This window comes from Tamandua tetradactyla, chromosome 20 (assembly GCF_023851605.1).
Source record: "Tamandua tetradactyla isolate mTamTet1 chromosome 20, mTamTet1.pri, whole genome shotgun sequence".
Classification (NCBI taxonomy): Eukaryota; Metazoa; Chordata; class Mammalia; order Pilosa; family Myrmecophagidae; genus Tamandua; species Tamandua tetradactyla.
In genome coordinates, this window is record NC_135346.1 from 1,641,359 (window position 1) to 1,659,642 (window position 18,284).

The 18,284-nt window shown below is 45.4% G+C and overlaps 1 protein-coding gene across 7 annotated transcripts; it reads left to right on the forward strand.

The window, feature by feature from the left end:
- The first annotated feature begins 7,607 nt into the window (after nucleotides 1-7,607).
- On the forward strand, nucleotides 7,608-16,620 carry HNRNPH1 (heterogeneous nuclear ribonucleoprotein H1). Of its 7 annotated transcripts, none has more exons than XM_077138235.1 (14): nucleotides 7,608-7,728; nucleotides 8,114-8,242; nucleotides 9,413-9,568; nucleotides 9,777-9,920; nucleotides 11,436-11,574; nucleotides 12,539-12,717; nucleotides 12,804-12,875; nucleotides 12,932-13,065; nucleotides 13,223-13,358; nucleotides 13,794-13,853; nucleotides 13,945-14,034; nucleotides 14,683-14,775; nucleotides 15,229-15,278; nucleotides 15,859-15,970. In XM_077138235.1, the coding sequence occupies exons 2-13, from the start codon at nucleotides 8,146-8,148 to the stop codon at nucleotides 15,276-15,278; spliced, it is 1,350 nt and encodes a 449-aa protein (XP_076994350.1). In that variant the 5' UTR covers nucleotides 7,608-7,728; nucleotides 8,114-8,145; the 3' UTR covers nucleotides 15,859-15,970. The 7 variants fall into 7 exon arrangements, with proteins under 7 accessions (XP_076994350.1, XP_076994351.1, XP_076994347.1 ...); XM_077138236.1 differs by having other exon boundaries at nucleotides 13,945-14,004; XM_077138232.1 differs by lacking the exon at nucleotides 15,229-15,278 and having other exon boundaries at nucleotides 15,859-16,620.
- Nucleotides 16,621-18,284: the final 1,664 nt, after the last annotated feature.

Sequence of the window (18,284 nt, forward strand, 5' to 3'; positions counted from 1 at the left end):
TTTTATTTCTTCAAGCATCTGTCTCCCAAATGGCAGGCGAGCAGCCTACCACTGAACCATCTGTGTACACCCTGAAATCTGTCTTTCTTAAAGGACTCCAGTAAGTGGATTAAGACCCCCTTGACTGGGCAGGGTCACATCTCCATGGAAACCACCTCATGTAAAGTCACACCCACAGTTGGGCTGTGTGCATCTCCATGGAGACAGGCCAATCAGAAGGTCCCACCCAACAATGAGTCTGCCGCACAGGACTGAATTAGAAGAGCATGGCTTTTCTGGGCTACATAACAGTTTCAAACAAGCATAGACCCCTACTCCCTTTCCTTTACCTATAATGACCCTAACTCACATCGTCACTTTGAACTGGTTTTAGGGAGAGTCCCTCCAGTTCCTTGCATGTTTCCCCTCGGTAGTGCAGTTCAGGCAGCCCCTTCTATTGGAAAAGAGCTAGGCCTGCAGACTCTGCTGGGACCCCATGCTGCTCTGGGAGGTCCCGCGTCCCCCAGCTCCATGCCTAGCAGCTGCTGGGGGAAGTGCCTGGACGACTAAGGTGGGAGGTTGTGGGTGAGGCCTGTGCCACAGGCAGACCTTAGCACGTCTGTGTGATGGTGGTTTTCAGGTTGAGCCCTTCCCTGTGCTTGGTAGGTGTATGATATTTTCTTTTCTGAGCTGTGTTGACTTTCACTTTATCAATCTTTTCACTTTGCCAGTCTGCTCATGCCAAGGAGAGTGCTGAATTGATCTGGGTTCCTAAGTGTGGACTCTGTGGGTTTGGGTCCCACCATCTGTGAGCCCAGATTTGTGGCTCCAGGTTTTGAGCTGGGGAAGCTGTTGTGATTGAGGAGCTCAGTTTGCATGCTGTGGAGGCTTAGCGCCTGCTCCCCCTCCACGCTGAAAGGAGGTTACTGCACGTAGCCAGCTGCGTGACCCAGAGAATAGTTGAAGGTCAACACACCTCTTCAGGGAGGGAAGAATGTACAGATGGTGCCGTAAAGCACACATCTTGTAAAGCATGACACACCCTCCCCTGATATGCTCACCACAAACCTCTAGGCCGCTATGCTGGGAGATCTGCTGGTTTGTTCCTTGCTGGGTGGAATGTCCTTGTCCTAACCCCTTACAAGCTGCTCCTTGCACCCCCACTTTAGCGGAGTGCTGACTTCCCAAACAGCCACTACCAGGACAACATATTTTCCTGTTTGTAATCCTAAAGGTCATGTTGAACTCCGTGCTTGGCATGTTCTTTAGTCTTAGAGCTGCCCTGAGAAAGCTGGGTTAGAACATGCGTTTTGTCTTCAAGGCTTTGTTTCTAAGTTGAAGAACCTATTGACTTTGAAAAACTCCTGTCTTGATGTTTTGTCTTCATGAGTTTCGTTAGTGTTGCCTGGCCGTGAGGACCTCTCCAGATGTTCCGGTTTTGTCTCCTTTGGGTTGTATCTTGGATAATTGGTTTAAATTTGGAGGAAACCCCCTTAAAAAAAGGAATTAATTTTCTATTATAATGCTGCCTGGCCACAGTATAAATTGGACATGGGTGAAGAGTAGCTTAAGAATGGGACTTTACATTTCAATACCATTTTGCAATTAAATTTGTTTTGTAAATAAAATCACAAATGAAATGAGGTGCCTTATGTTTGAGCTTTATTTAGAATGCCATTAATTCTTAAGATTGTATATTGCTGTTTCAAAAATGCATCAACTAAACGTTTTGAGTATTTAGCATTATTCTGACAAGTTTTGTTTTTTTTTCACATGGGCAGGCACCGGGAATCGAACCCGGGTCCTCGGGCATGGCAGGCGAGCATTCTTACCTACTGAGCCACTGTGGCCCGCCCACAAGTTTAATTTTGATGGTAATTATATGTTGTAAGATGTTTGCTTGAAGATGGTTTCCAACTATAGTTAGTTACCAACATGACTGGTAGTTGGTAAGTATAGGGCATAAAGGGTACACCTTTCATTAAAGGAAAAAGAGAGTAGTTTTGTCCTAAATGACTGGCTGTTACAGGATGAGAACGAAAACATACGACAAAACCTGCATAGAAATAATAAGCCATAGAAGGTTGGCAGTAAAGGAAATGATGGTCAAAGTTGAAAGATTTGATGGGTTTATCTATAAAATGTTTGAAAGCCTTCGTATCAAATAATATCCTGATGCAAAACTAAAATTTTCTTTTCTCCCTATTAATTGACTGTCAATTTTTTTCTTAATTTTTTTTGTTATGAAAAGTTTTTTCCTGAGTCATCAGTGTACAAGCAGTCAGTGTTTTATCAGAATCACCTCTGGTGCTTTAAGTTGACTTTATCATGTCCCGGGTTGTTTTATGAAAACAAGTGTTTAGAACCAGGTCCGGGGCACTATGCTTTGGTCGCGGGGGCAAAGCTGCCCCAGGGCCCGCCTGACACAGCCGTGCTGCCCTCGGGGGTCTAGGAAGAGGCTGGCATGAGGGAGGATAAGGCAGACGCCTGGGCACAGTCAGCAGAACCCAGACCAAAAGCCGGGACCCTGGGTTTGCGTTCTTACAGTTACGGAGGTATTAGGAGATTGGGGGAATTCTGTTACTATAGGAAGGGAGGGAGAGTTGTTCAAAGTAGAAGATGCCAAGTTCCTCAGTGCCCTAAGCCCGCACCTGCAGAGTATCTGAAAAACTGCAGCTGGGCTGTCCGCCCCCCCCCTCCCCCCCCATGGACCTGCCCCAGTGCCTTCCTTCCAGATAGCACGGCCTTGTTTGTCACTCGCACACCGCTGGTACCATCCAGGGCGAGAGAGAATGGGGAAGAGCTCTGCTGCCGCAGGCCAGCTGGGGGGGGGGGGGGGGGGGAGGAGGCAAACGCACACCTGAATGACGCCTGCCGCTGATTGTGCCACACAGGCTCTTCAAACTGTGCATGTTTTTCAGATGCTTTCAAAGACATGTATATATTTTTAAAGTGCAAAAATATTTTAATATGCCAAAGCCATGAGGAATTTTTTTGAGATGCTTTAACTGTGTCCCCCCGTCTCATGTTATTTTTGGTTGTCATTTTTTTTCACAGCCTTTTTTCAGTTTTTATGCAACCGAATTTATAACTTTTTAGTGATGATGTCTTTGATTTCATGATTATAGATGGCTGCCTCACCTCAAAATTTTATAAATGCATACATATATTTTATTTTTGTACCTTTAGCTTTTCATACTTTGAAATTTGAGCCTTTCTATTTATTAGAGTTTATTTTGATATACAGTGTAAGATAGGGCACTAATGTTATTTTGTCCCAAGGAGCTAGTCTGATATGAATATCACTTTATTGAATATTGCATTCTCAAATATACTTGTTTTCTAGATCCTTTCCATTGATTTGTTTCTTTCTTTGCTGGAGAAATTTTTTCCAAATTTTTTTTAATTTAAGAAAACCAACAATACACGTAGAACCACCAAAAATGGTTATTAGTTAGCTTAACCATAGGCACATTTAAACAAAGTATTCATTTAATCACTGTAAAACCTGTGTTTGTACAGCAAGTTTCATAAACCAATTTAAAATTAAGGCAACAAGGAAAAAAATCTAGAACTTCAGATAAGCAAAGTTCTTAAATTCTAAATATTCAACACTAACTTAGATACCACTTGATCAGGTGTCAAAACTGTGACATTTTAATTATTATAACATTTAAATAATTTGACATTGATTTACCACTCATTAATTTTACATACTGCTTGCCCCCTACATACAATTATATCATATGCATTTCCTCATACTATTAAGAAAAACCTAAATGTATAAAAAACCTATAAAAACAAGTTAATAGCTGTAGCATGTCATCACAAAAATTAAAGAAAAAACTAGAATATGCCAATACCCATCAGATTTGAGATGAACTGTAAGCGCCACTGTTTTAGGTACTTGAAGAAAAAAATGCTGCAAATTAAGTTGTGACATGCCATTGAAGACACCTCTTTTAGAGAGGTCAAACTGTGAAGGAGAAAAAAAAAAGCAGACCTTAGAATTATTTGAAAAAGGTAGATAATAAATATGTGTTTCATCTCTGGATGGGAAAGACCTTTCTCAGCTTTAAAACAAAGAAGTAAGTTTCAAAGGAACATATCCTTGGCCTTGAGTTTATCAAAATGAAAAATTCTGTGTATCTGAACATTAAAAAATGACAATAATCTTAGATAAGCTGGCTGAGAAAAATGTGGGGGTGGGGGCAACTATGAATCAGGGTTAATAGCCTTATTTAATAAAGAGCTCTTTACCCTAAAGAAACTCTCCAAAACCAAATGACCATTAGGGAAAAGAACTTGAACCCACTAAAGAGGGAACTAATTGTAAATGTGAGAAATTCATTCTACCTGTGCTGGTTGGAAAGGAAGTATGCCCCCTAAGAAAAGCCATGTTTTGATATAAATCCCATTTCATAAAGGTAGAATAATCCCTATTCAATACTGTATATTTGAAACTGTAATGAGATCATCTCCCTGGTTGATGTGATTTAGTCAAGAATGGTTGTTAAACTGGATTAGGGGATGACATGTCTCCACCCATTTGAGTGGGTCTTGATTGGCTTATTGGAGTCCTATAAAAGAGGAAATGTTTTGAAGAATGAGCAATTCAGAGAGAGCAACACTACGAAGCAGAGTCCACCAGCCAGCAACCTTTGGAGATGAAGAAGGAAGATGCCTCCCAGGGAGCTTCATGAAAGAGGAAGCCAGGAGAGAAAGCTAGAAGATGACACTGTATTTGCCATGAGCCATTCCAGCAGAGACAGAAGCCCTGACTGTGCTCGCCATGTGCCTTCTCACTTGAGAGAGAGAAACCCTGAACTTCATTGGCCTTCTTGAAACAAGGTATCTTTCCCTGGATGCCTTAGATTGGACATTTCTATAAATTTGTTTTAATTGGGGCATTTTCTCAGCCTTAGGACTGTAAACTAGCAACTCATTAAATTACCCCTTTAAAAAGCTATTCCGTTTCTGGTATATTGCATTCCGGCAGCTAGCAAACCAGAACACTACCTCACTAGAAATCAAACACATAAGCTAGAGATACCGTTTTTCTCAGTATTAAATCAGCAAAGCTAGGGGAAAGGAAAGGTTTTCCCTTGCTGGGAAAACTGGGAGACACTGAACGCACACCACAGAGAGACTTGCCAAGTGCTTTAATAATATTTTATTACTGGTAGCCCCCAAAATAGGCATATCCTTTCATTGAATAATTCTCAGTTCTAGAAATCTTACCTAAGAGAATGATCTAATCTTCAAGGATTATAAATTACTTTTTCTCTTATGATGGAAGAAAATCTCAGAAAACTTTTGGAAAAGATTTAGGAAAAATAAACATCTTAGGAGTGTGGCCGTGCTGCAAAGTTTTTTCCTGAGTCATCAGTGTACAAAGCACAGTGTGTGTTTGATCAGAATCACCTCTGGTGCTTTAAGTTGACTTGATCACGTCCCCGATTGTTTTATGAAAACAAGTGTTTAGAACCAGGTCCAGGGCGCTGCGCTTTGATCGCGGGGTCGATCAAAAATCGACTTTTCCCTGTCATTCCAGTTTATTAAAATGAGTACATTTATGGATTGGCGTATGGAACAGTGCACACGAGAAAGTAAGCACATGCAAAACGGTTAGCATGACTCAACATCACCTTCAAAAACTGAGTTACCTGAGAGCGTTGCCTCCAGCTGAGCGCGCAGTGTCTGTGCTCGGCTCGCTGGAGCGGCAGGGGAGACGCACCTGCCGCAGCCCGCACCTGCCGCAGCCCGCACCTGCCGCAGCCCCGAGCCCTCCCGCGGCACCCACGGACGCCACAGGCGGGACACCCGAGAGCCTGCGCTCACGGGCCAGGTGGGCCCTTTAAACCACACTCCGCAGCTGCACGGGTGACGGTGGGCTGGGAAGGCCTGGGCTGACGCTCCCTTCATCCAGGGGAGGGACGGGGAATTAAACGAAAACAAGGACAAAAAATATGTAACTCATAGCGGGGTGATGAAGCAGGTAAAACATTGGGTAGACTGAAGTACTGGTGGTCAATGAGAGAAGGAATGTGGGTTTCCTTTTTCTTTTTCCTGAGCGCGGCAAACGCTCCGGAGGGCTGGCGGCGATGCCCGCGCAGCTGCGCGGCGCTCCTGGGAGCCGGCTGTCCCGGCCACCGAGACACACCAGCGAACCCGGAGAAAACCACAGCCCTCGGCTTCTCTTCCAACCCGGCTAAGGCCAGTCTCGGTGGAGGCGGGTGTGGGGGCACAGGACACCACCACCCCTCACCCCGAGCCCGTTGTCCTCAGTGGGGTCCCCGTAGGTGAGGGGCGCCACGGGGGCGTGCTTAGCCCCGGGGGGAGATGCTTAGCCCCCGGGTAGGGAGTGGGGGGGCGTGCTTAGCCCCCGGGTAGGGAGTGGGGGGGGCGTGCTTAGCCCTGGGGGGAGATGCTTAGCCCCCGGGTAGGGAGTGGGGGGGGGCATGCTTAGTCCCCGGGTAGGGAGTGGGGGGGCGTGCTTAGCCCCCGGGTAGGGAGTGGGGGGGGGGGCGTGCTTAGCCCCCGGGTAGGGAGTGGGGGGGCGTGCTGTTTAGTCCCGGGGTAGGGAGTGGGGGGGGCGTGCTTAGCCCCCGGGTAGGGAGTGGGGGGGCGTGCTGTTTAGTCCCGGGGTAGGGAGTGGGGGGGGCGTGTTTAGCCCTGGGGGGAGATGCTTAGCCCCCGGGGGAGATGCTTAGCCCCCGGGTAGGGAGTGGGGGGGGCGTGCTTAGCCCCCGGGTAGGGAGTGGGGGGACGTGCTGTTTAGTCCTGGGGTAGGGAGTGGGGGGGGCGTGCTTAGCCCCCGGGTAGGGAGTGGGGGGGGCGTGCTTAGCCCCCGGGTAGGGAGTGGGGGGGGCGTGCTTAGCCCCCGGGTAGGGAGTGGGGGGGCGTGTTGTTTAGCCCCGGGGTAGGGCGCAGGAGGTGCTTGGCCCCGGGGTGAGGGTACGGGGGGCTGTTTGGCCCGGGGAAGAGCGCGGGGGGTGCTTAGTCCCGGCGGGAGGGCTCCACCGTGCCCACGCGACCCCTCGCGTCCAGGACCGAGGGCCCAGGCCGGGCTGTCCCGGGGCCGCGTTCGTTAGGGCAGGAGCGGGGCGCGGGCTGAGACGCAGGCCGGGGCCGGGCCCGGCGGATGCAGGTGAGAGAGCCGAGCCCCAAGGCTCCGGGAATGCGGCCCGGCCGCCTGGGGTGTCCGGAGGCCGCGGGCTCTGGAGGAAGAAGGGGACCGGCGGCTCGGGGCGGGGCCTTCTCTTCACGTCGGCCAGGGGCGCCTGAAAGGCTGGGGTGAGTGGGAGGGCGGCCGCCCCGCCGAAGCCCGAGGCCCGGGACCCTGGGGTCGCTCCTTCGGGAAGCTGCCCGCCGCCATTCCCCTCCCCCACCCCAGCGGGCAGGCGAGAGAACGGTTTGGAGAAGCACGCATGCGCGTGAAAAGCGCGCTACAGCGCTGAGGCGCTCAATTCGAGATTCGCGGGAAGGCGCAAGCGCAGAAAAAAACACGGCGGGTTAACGGGGGTGGGATAGAGGAGCCGAATACAACACGCATGCGCGCCATAATCTGATGGCGGGAGGCTGGCCCGCGTTGTGTGATTACGCATGCGCTTGAGCCCAGTGTGACGCAAGGAGGGGTGGTGCGGTCCCTGCGTGCGCGTGCGCAGAGCCGGCTGCGCGAGCCTTATTTAGGTTGCGCAGGCGCCCCCTAGCCATTTCTCCTCAGCCGCGTTTGAGTTACGCTCTCTGGTGAGTGCTGGTCGGCCTCTTCTTTTTTTATTTTTTACCGTACCGGGATCCCTGACGACCCTGTTTTTGCGAGTACTGCTTGCCGCGGGGGCCCTGGTGGGGCCCAGGAGTCTTGGGCGGGAGGCGGGAGTCCGGGCGCGGGTCCGGTCGCAGCGGGGCCGCTGAGGCCTGCAGGCCGCACCGCCCCATTGTGTGCGCGACCGGAGGGGGCGGGGCGCGGCGGCCGCCGCCATTTCCTCGCCTCCACGCTGGCGCCAGGCCCGGGACCCGGGCGGGCCTCGGGGCGGGGCGGGGGCCCTTGTGCTCTGCCCGGGCCTGGGGGGGTCCGCCGGGGCGGGGGGAGGCCCGACCCCCCCCAGGCCTGACGCCCGCCTCCGCCCCGCAGCCTCTGTCGACGCCAGCGCTCCCGCAGAGACGATGATGCTGGGCACCGAGGGCGGAGAGGGCTTCGTGGTGAAGGTGCGCGGCCTGCCCTGGTCCTGCTCGGCGGACGAGGTCCAGCGGTTCTTCTCGGGTGAGTGCGGGCGGGGGGCGGGGCGGGGCGGGCGCCCCCCGGCGGCGGGAGGCCGCGGTGCGGGGACTGCGGGAGCCCCGCCTCCCCCCGCGCCGCCGCCTCGCCCCTCCTCTCCCTCCTCTCCCCCCGCCCCCCCCCCGCCTGCCTGGACGCCGCTGGGGCACCCTTCGGAGGGAATAAGGGCGCGCAGGCGGGAATCTCCTCTCGCTCTTGAGACGCCATTTGCGGAGTGCTCGCGCACATGCCCGTGGTGGCATCTTGCCAGGTTTTAGGCATCAGGATCCCTTTCCGGTTTCGGTGCGTCTCTGGAAAGTGGCATTCTGCTTCCGAAGCTAAAGTGTCACCACCTAATTTCAGTTGTGTTAGTCCAGATTTGGTAACTGGAAAGTCTTCGTTCATCTAGTTGTTGACCCTCGAGGACGTTGAAGCCCAGGGAGGTGTTCTCGCCGTGTATTTCTCTTGGAGTATGTAGGTTTCATGAGTAACATCTACAAGAATGTCTTTGTGCCTGTTAATTAGTGTAAGGTTAGACTGCTAGTTCTGTTTGGAAGAAATTGACTGGTTTTGGGAAGACGTCTGTAGTATTGATTTACCCTTTGAATTTAGCGTGGTTAACGGGAAAGCATCCTGTAAAACAAGAAACAAGTATGCTGGAAGCCACCTTGCAAGGGGGGAAGACTGGGTTGGCTTCAGCTGTGCACACTGGAGCGTTGGCTTGGTAACTGTGATCCTCTCAGGTGAGTATTGGGACTGCAGGTTGGATTTGGATGAGAGATTTTTAGTGTGTCTGCTGGTAAAGGTAAAGCACATTCCCCCCATCACATCACAGCTAAGCATTTCAGAAAATACCGTAAAGCCAGAAGATGCAGAATTGGTCATTTTGGCTGAGGCGTTATATATAATGTTTAATGGAGATCTGGATTTAGCAATAACTTCCAAAGAAACTGCCTTGAATATTAGGTTTTCCTGAATGGATTGGGGTTGTCATTTTTAGGGAAAATGGTAGTTTGATTGTGAGTGGATGACTGTTTAGCAGTTGGCAGGAGGACACCATTGGAGTTCTAATACCTTGGTCATTTCTAGGCTTTCCACAGCAGGGCGTTTCGTCTGTTATCACCCAGAGGTGGCTTTAGGTGTTCAATTCTGTATTGACGGCTGTTTTCTTTCCAGAGTGCAAAATTCAAAATGGGGCTCAAGGTATTCGTTTCATCTACACCAGAGAAGGCAGACCAAGTGGCGAGGCTTTTGTTGAACTTGAATCAGAAGATGAAGTCAAATTGGCCCTGAAAAAAGACAGAGAAACTATGGGACACAGATATGTTGAAGGTTTGATTTATGTTGCCCTAGTAACAGTAAATAATACATTAAACTCATAGAGATCTTACCCCTTCTGAATTTTAGGTATTTGACCGCATGGAAATGGTCATCTAAGGGAGTTTATGGCAGCTCTTCCTAGCTTATCTAAAGACCCAGGAAATCTGAACTTGGTTCTCTTCGCTTTCCAAAATTGACTAATTCTAAGCACCTCTTTCAGTATTCAAGTCAAACAACGTTGAAATGGATTGGGTGTTGAAGCATACTGGTCCAAATAGTCCTGACACGGCCAATGATGGCTTTGTGCGTCTTAGAGGACTCCCCTTTGGATGTAGCAAGGAAGAAATTGTTCAGTTCTTCTCAGGTATGTAGTCATGTCTGTTGCTGAGCAGTGAGGTTTGGTTAGCTTCTGGCAACATGTCTTTTAATATCGACCCTTAAAGTTAAGTAGCATAGATACTTAAACAGGTTGTAAGTATATGCAAATGAATTGTTTTCTTCTTCCTGGAGACCTTCAAATAATTTAAGCCCATCTTAAAGGTGGAAATGAAGTACTGCCATGTGCTAACTTTGCCTATATTTGATATTGTAGTTCAGACTAGATAAGAGTCCTCAAATAGCTTAACTACTTTACTCAATTGCTGTTCAGCAAGGTCCTTCAGTTTAAAGGTAAGATTTCCCTCACCGTAAGATTGACTGATGTGTGAGTTAGGTGGTTGTTAATTTATGGCAGTGACAGGTGTCTGTTTTAAGAGACCCTGTGGGTCATGGACCAGAAACATCTCATGGCCTAATTAATTCTCTTTAGAAAAAGAAAACTACTGTGGAAGAAACTTGGGTTATCCTATATATTTTTACAAACTTTGACTGAAGATCAGTCTAATGTAGTGAGTGAGAGGTTGAATGTTTACAGTCTTAGTATCTGAAATACAGCAAGTATTTTGAAAGTGTTTTGGGCCTAAATGATTTGAATGTTTTTATGCTGAAGAGCTGATAAGATTGCATGTATAACAATGTTAGATTATGTATCTAAATGTTAGTTTTAGTAGACATGATGTGATAAACTGGAATTAAGAGCAAGAAATCCTTTCATGGTTTAGAGTAGTATGTATTTAAGTCTTAAATTATTAGAATGTAACAAGTCAGCATTTCTGAAATCAAGTCTGTTTTGTTTGTTTTTTATTTTCTAAATTGGTGAGAATTAAATGCTATCTGTCAACGTTAAATATGAACATAATTTCATATCTTCTAGGAAAGTGCTTTAAGCCCTTTTTGTAAGCTTGGGAATGTATCCACGGAAAGGATTTTTCATAGACGGAATTTCCAGAAGTGAATCATACTACTATTAGAGCATAAGAGTGCATGATTGCTGTGTAGATCAGTTGTTTGTTGAAAGTTTTAGATTGTATGTTTGTCAATTATATGACTTAAGCAATGTTTCAATTTGTATATAAAATGTTTAAATGTAAATTTCTTGAAGTTCCACTAACTTAAATATTGAAATGTAAAATGAGGTAATGAAAGGTGTGTACTGAATTTAGTAAAACTGTTGTATTTAATGTTTGAAACCTGATTATAAATTCTTGTGTAGTGCTCAACATTAAGTTGCATAGATAAGAGTTCTTAATTGTTGAATTCTTGATGCATCCTATGCTCAAGTATTTCCTTATGTTGCTGTGCAATGGGGTGTGTTAAGAATGTTATACTTTGTAATAATGGAACTTCATATTACTGCAATGCATATTTAGAGTATTGTTGAAAGCATACCGTTCACCTAAAGTTAAAATTCTGGTTTATTTAAAGCTATAAGAAGAATCATTTCTGGGCTTGTGATGTTAATATTGCCCCCCTACTGGGGTTATTTGTCCTTGGGTTGAAGGGTTGGAAATCGTGCCAAATGGGATAACATTGCCGGTGGACTTCCAGGGGAGGAGTACGGGGGAGGCCTTCGTGCAGTTTGCTTCACAGGAAATAGCTGAAAAGGCTCTAAAGAAACACAAGGAAAGAATAGGGCACAGGTGGGGATGGATGGTTGGTTGGATATGTCACTTTTCTTATGGTAAACAATTAAATCCATATTCTCTCTGCTGAAAAGAAACTAATTCTTAGTCCCAGTTAATTGATGCTTTGCCACAACTTTCAAACTTATTTGTCAGAGTCCTAGATTGCATTCAAATTAAATTTTAGGTTTTAAAATTGTTCCCCATTATTTAATTTGGTCTACCTGACAGTTTGGTAAATTCTGAATTTATATTAACCCTAGTCAATGGAGTTGAGAGACTATGGCTTTAAAAAATGTTAATGCAAACCTGGCTTTACCTGTAATAACACCCACCTAGTGTAAATTAATATTACCATAAGAAAATGTGATACTTTCTGATCTTGTTTTTAAAGTTGAAATGCAACAAACTTTTTCTTGCTGTATAAATATTCTGCATATGTATTAATAAGCATAGCTTTCAAGAAATTGTCACAAAAGGTTTTATTCTCTTTGCTTGTGACTATTTTTCATTGAAGCATGCGCTTACCTATGCTGATTCCTACTAAAAGCATAGGCTGGGGTATATATTGGCAAAATGAAATGTGTAGTGTGGGCTAGACTGTTGGTGGAGGCTGGCTTTTTAGCCCACTTGCTATACATGCTGCCAGTGGATTTAAGATTTGAAATGTTAAAGTTGAGTGGAATTCTTTCCCTCCTAAAACATGTTATTTACAGTGCTCCTCTCTACCCCTAAGGTTGGGCTCCCAGCGCCTAAGAGGAGTGAGTTGTTTTTTTCTTTGTAAAATTTAAATTAAGTAATTTTAAAATTGAGTGAATTTCTGGTCATAGCCTATGCAAATATAAGAAATCTGGCTTTAAATATTAGTCAGTTTCACGGCTATGACTGGACTGTTTACTTTGTTATAACTAAATATCTGTATGAAATGAACTAATGTTTTCTCTCCCCTCCCCATTCCCTTCCCTCGTGAACAATGCTTTAGGTATATCGAGATCTTTAAGAGCAGTCGAGCTGAAGTTAGAACTCACTATGATCCTCCAAGAAAGCTCATGGCCATGCAGCGGCCAGGTCCCTATGATAGACCTGGGGCTGGCAGAGGGTATAACAGTATTGGCAGGGGAGCTGGCTTTGAAAGGATGAGACGTGGTGCTTATGGTGGAGGTATGTAATGATGTGCAGGGGGAGAAGTCTGTTCTTATTTTGTCCTGAGTGTTTGCATTTGATGAATTGTACTTTTTAACTTTCAGGCTATGGAGGCTATGATGACTATAATGGCTATAATGATGGCTATGGATTTGGGTCCGATAGATTTGGAAGAGGTAAGGTAAGAATTGAATTTGTCAGCTGAAGGATATTTACACTCTTGTCCATCTAGACCTCAATTACTGTTTTTCAGGAATGTCTGATCACAGATACGGTGATGGTGGCTCTACTTTCCAGAGCACAACAGGACACTGTGTGCACATGCGGGGATTACCTTACAGAGCGACTGAGAACGACATTTACAATGTAAGCGTAAGATGGAGTCACAAGTCAGATACTTAGTGGAGTGGTAAAAATGTGGGCCTTGTGTACTGAAGTGAATGAAACGCGACGTTTTATTATTAGTATTGTGTTTTTCTTGTAGCATTAGAACGTTAACTTGATTTCTTTGAAATACCTTCAGTTTTTTTCACCGCTCAATCCTGTGAGAGTACACATTGAGATTGGTCCCGATGGCAGAGTTACTGGTGAGGCAGATGTTGAGTTTGCTACTCATGAAGATGCTGTGGCAGCTATGTCAAAAGACAAAGCAAATATGCGTAAGTGTGTTCAGAAGTGTGTGGGGAATTCGTAGGTGGTTGTGTGACTAATATCTTCCAGGGTATTTATGCTAGGGCCAATAGTGTAAGGTTGTATGAGAAATTTGTCTTTAATAATATGTTCTTACAGATGTTGAAAGTATGGATATTTCAGTTAGAATGAATAAAACAGATTTGTGTTAATAACACTGACTTGAAGTATATAGTCAAGTCAAACTTTGACTTTTGATTGACAAATGATATATTTTAAATGGACATATGAAACTTCAGTAAAGGCTAGTTTTTAAACCTGCATTAGTCAAATAACTTGGGAAAAACAACTAGAATTTTTTCTATTAAGAATATTTGAGTTCACAGATTTACTTGTTTTGAGAACGTAAGTGGGTTATTGTGTTTCCTTCAATATTTTCAAACTTTTTTTTCCTCTCATTTCAGAACACAGATATGTAGAGCTCTTCTTGAATTCTACAGCAGGAGCAAGCGGTGGTGCTTACGGTAGCCAAATGCTAGGAGGCATGGGTTTGTGTAAATATCACTTTAGTGTCTTTTTTTAAGCTAACCTTGTATACCTTTTCTCTCATTTCAGAACACAGATATGTAGAACTCTTCTTGAATTCTACAGCAGGAGCAAGCGGTGGTGCTTATGGTAGCCAAATGATGGGAGGCATGGGCTTGTGTAAATATCGTTAGTTTTTTTAAAAACCAAACATTTATAAGTTGATTTATGTAAGTTAAGTTAATCTATGTTTAATGAGTTTAGCATAGCAATATAAGTTAGGCAAAGAAAGTTTCTCGATTTAATTATTTTGTGCCTGGTTAGCTAATTAAATCCATGTGAGTTAAAACTGCTTAGAATAGATAATTCTGATTTTATCTAAGTATTTTTGGGGGGAGGGTACCAGAATGAAACTGTTAGAATTGCCTAAGTCTAGATCTGAAATAAATGTTTTGGGCATAATTTAGAGGTATTCAGTGTAGCCGGTGTATCGATAAATCTCAACACACAACAGGTGTGGAAGGGGAGAGCCCCGCTAGGTCCAGTAGTGTCATAAGATCCTCACAAAATGCCTCTTCTTACAAAATCATGTGGGTTTAGTCCTGCTGCTGATACATTGCCGTTGGCCTTTTTGGTTGGTAAATGTTTGATGAGTGCAGTGATGGCGAGAAGGGTAGTCTGGTCACAGACAATAGGCAGAAAGAGGCAGGGGGTAATAGTTACATAGGATGAAGGCTGGAAAATGGTAGCTGTAGATTTACAAGCCCGGTACCACCAGGTACCACACTGCATCAGAAGCGAGGTTGTAATATTCTCTTAACTTGACAGCAAACCAGTCCAGTTACGGTGGCCCAGCTAGCCAGCAGCTGAGCGGGGGCTATGGAGGTGGCTATGGTGGTCAGAGCAGCATGAGTGGATATGGTAAGCATGTTTTTTCATATACCGGAGAGAAGTTTTAGGCAGGTTTCTTTAGTTGGGGGAAAAATGTACAGGCTCCTTTTTGGTGAAATTATTGGGTTATTAAATGTGTACTTTCATCTGATTTCTTGATAGTTAATTTTCAGAAGCAAACATTGGGAGGGGGAAATGTTCTATAAAATTTGAAACTAGTCATTACAATTCTGAATAGTGTTGAGCCAGAAAACATCTGCCTCCATTTATGAAAACATTGGATAAAGTAGTTTACCTTTTGCTTTTTGGCTAGCATTAAATCAGGTTTAGGTGGAGGGACAGTGTCAAATAGAATGGTGGTTGGGTTCAGGACCGTATTTACTAGCCAGTTAACCTAGGATTGGTTTTATTAATTTTTTTTCAATTGGTCTAAAGAATGGTGATTTTGGTATTATAGTCTTACCCTACAAAATCCTTTTGCAGACCAAGTTTTACAGGAAAACTCCAGTGATTTTCAATCAAACATTGCATAGGTAAATATTTTCTCAAAAAATATAAATTCCCCCTAGCAGACACATATGTTGTAATAATACTCCCTATAGCAGAGCTACGGCTCTGACTGAACTCCATGGAGGCTGCCGTTCTGGGCACAGTGAGTTGCCTTTAGTCCAGCTCTTTCGGCTCACTCCCTGCCCAGTGTGAATAGGAAAAGCAAGAGACATCCCCTGTGCTCCCTATTCATACATGCCATTCGATGGACAGTTGTGAATGTTTATGGTAAATTTTTTGAAATGCCTTGTTTAGCTTTAAAAACAAAGTAATTTTGCAATTTTTGAAAAACACTAGTTTTCCTTTAAACTTAATTTTTCATGTTGATCCTGAAGCATCCACTTAAATGGTAGCAACAAGAGTTTGGCAAGTTGGTACTGCAGAGAAAAGGGGTTAATTGAGACTTGTTTGGAGTCGGTTTTCCCTTTTCCCGGACATGCTTCTCGCCACTTGGACAGCAGCCATTTGTACTCGTACACTTTTTAGACCTTTTCTTCGCATGTTGTATTTATTTGACTGATGATCTGACACGTCTCCTCACTTGTCACGTTGGTCTCTTTGCAGGCAGCCAAGGAGCAGTGAACAGCAGCTACTACAGTAGTGGAAGCCGTGCATCTGTGGGAGTGAACGGAATGGGGGGGGTGTCTGGCATGTCCAGTATGAGTGGGGGATGGGGGATGTAATTGATCCTGATCCCTGACTCTTGGTCAACTTTTTTTAAAAGAAAAAACCTAAGTTTAAACAGTTTGGCAATACAAGCTTGTGTGACTTATGCTTACTCTAAGTGGAAATCAGGATTGTTTTAAAGACTTCAGGTTCAGTATTTTTGAACACAAACATTCATCTAGGATGTAACGAAGATTGAGTAAAGTATAACTGTTGAACAATTTTCAGCTTTTCTCAAGCTAGTTATGTTGTAGGATGTATTTAAGCAGTAAGCGTATTTAGGTTATAAAGCAGTTCAATTATGTTAAATGTTGCTCTTATATCTACCACATTACATTGAACACTGTTTGGATGCATGTTGAAAGACATGCTTTTTTTGTAAAACTCAATATAGGAGCTGTGTCTACAATTAAAAGTGAAACATTTGGCATGTTTGTTAATTCTAGTTTCATTTAATAACCTGTAAGGCACGTAAGTTTAAGCTTTTTTAAGTTAATGGGGAAAATTGAGACGCAATACCAGTACTTTAGGATTTTTGGTCTTGGTGTTTGTATGAAATTCTGAGGCCTCGAGTTAAATCTTTCATTGTATTGTGATTTCCTTTTTAGGTGTATTGCGCTAAGTGAAAATTGTCAAATAAATCTTCCTTTTAAAAACTGCTATCTGTCTTGTCTGTGCTTCAGTTTCGTGTGGACTGTTACTTGGTGCTCTCTTCCTGCTGGGGCGTAGGTGACAATGGTCCATGTCTCTAGCTGCGGCAGAGGCTCAGCAGCTGGGGCTGCTGGAGATGTCTTCAGACTTTTCTTCCCTCCAGTGCGATGAAGGTAATAGAGCTTGGGGGCCCTTTTGGCCGGGCTGCACGTGGCCTGACTGCATTGCTTCCATGTTGCTGGGCACCTGCACAGAGCAGAGGCGGTGGCACGGGTGCAGCGAGCTGCATGGCCTGCATGTGCACAGAGGCCCTGGGGTGCAGCTGCTGAGGATCCCAAGGCAAGGGGACAGATGCTGGAAGCTGATCCTGTGAGTTTTTTGGATTGTGTGTATATATGGGGTTTCTTCTAAAAGGAACTCTTCAGAAAGAGGCAATTTGAGGTGTCTCATCTATTTTTCTTTCCGTTTATTTCCTGGGCACCTTCAGGGGTAGAATATCAAGGATTCGGAGGGTGAGGACAACCAGTTTATGTGAACTATTGAAATCTTTCTCATGTTGGTAGGGTAGGACTCGGGATATTTGCTAGGAAATAAACTGAGTTGCATTAAGCAGCTCTTTTGAGGGCATTTCCATTTGGAAACTGCTTCTGAAGTGAGGCCAAAGAATTGAGTCATTCTCTGGAAGTATCGAGATTAGAATCTGTACTCCTTGAAGCAGTGCCTGAGAACTTGGTGGGCTGAGCTGAGCTGAGCTGAGCTGCAGACTTTCCTGCTGGCTCCTGCTCTGCTGAGAAGGCCTGGCTGTGGGCACTGCGGCCATGTGCTGCCCGGGGCGGGCCAGGCTTCAGTCCCCAGGTGTCCTCAGGGGAGGCAGTCCTGAGCACTCGGCGCGGTTGGTACTGCCACTGGGATACCTGGGGCTCGTCTACCCTGGAGGGCTGTTGTTTCCTTGAGCCCTGTGATCAAAAGTTAGGAGAAAGGAGCAATCTTTGTTGACTAGAAATTTAGGAGTTGAGGCTTAATCTAGTAACATCTGGCTTTTGAATCAGTTTCTTTAGAATCTTGTACTCCATGGACCAGTGTTACCTGGAAGGAAGTTGAGTGACTCATGTCCCCAGCCCCTCTTCATATTTCAACAAAAGCCTGAGAAGCCCTGCCTTGTACGGAAGATCCATTCCTCCTTGCTCGGGGTGGAGGAAGGTGATGCAAAGCGAGAGACAAGGGTTCCCAGCTCGGGGCATACACATTCTGGTAGAGCAGAAAAGGGATCTTTTCAGGCGGCTTAACACTGGTGACTGGGATAACCTGGCTGTGGTAATGCCGTTAACGGTCTTGAATAGGGCGTTACTCTGCTTCCTTTTTTTGGTGTGTAGAGGTGAGAGCAAAGGCTCAGAAACCACCCCCTCTCCTCCCAGGAAGCTGGAGTCCAAATTGGGTACACTGACAATAAGGTACAGATACTTGATAAAGCGTGGAAGGGTTTTCTGAAAAAGTGGGGGCTGTGTATGAGAGGAACAAACCTGCTTAGGTAAAGGGAGATCGGGGGAATCCTTTGCAGCTACCATCTGCTTCTCTAAAACCTGAAGCCCATAAAGAACATGGTTTTGGAGCTGGGCAGGCCTATTTCTGAAATCTGTCCACAAAATTCCTTAGCTGTGGGGCCTAACGTGGAA

Bases quoted from the DNA above. Each gene is read 5' to 3' on its own strand.
- HNRNPH1 (XM_077138232.1), top strand. From the start codon at position 8,146: ATGATGCTGGGCACCGAGGGCGGAGAGGGCTTCGTGGTGAAGGTGCGC. The intron at 9,569-9,776 runs GTTTGATTTATG...CACCTCTTTCAG, and splicing joins GGGACACAGATATGTTGAAG to TATTCAAGTCAAACAACGTT. The intron at 12,876-12,931 runs GTAAGGTAAGAA...TTGTCCATCTAG, and splicing joins GTCCGATAGATTTGGAAGAG to ACCTCAATTACTGTTTTTCA.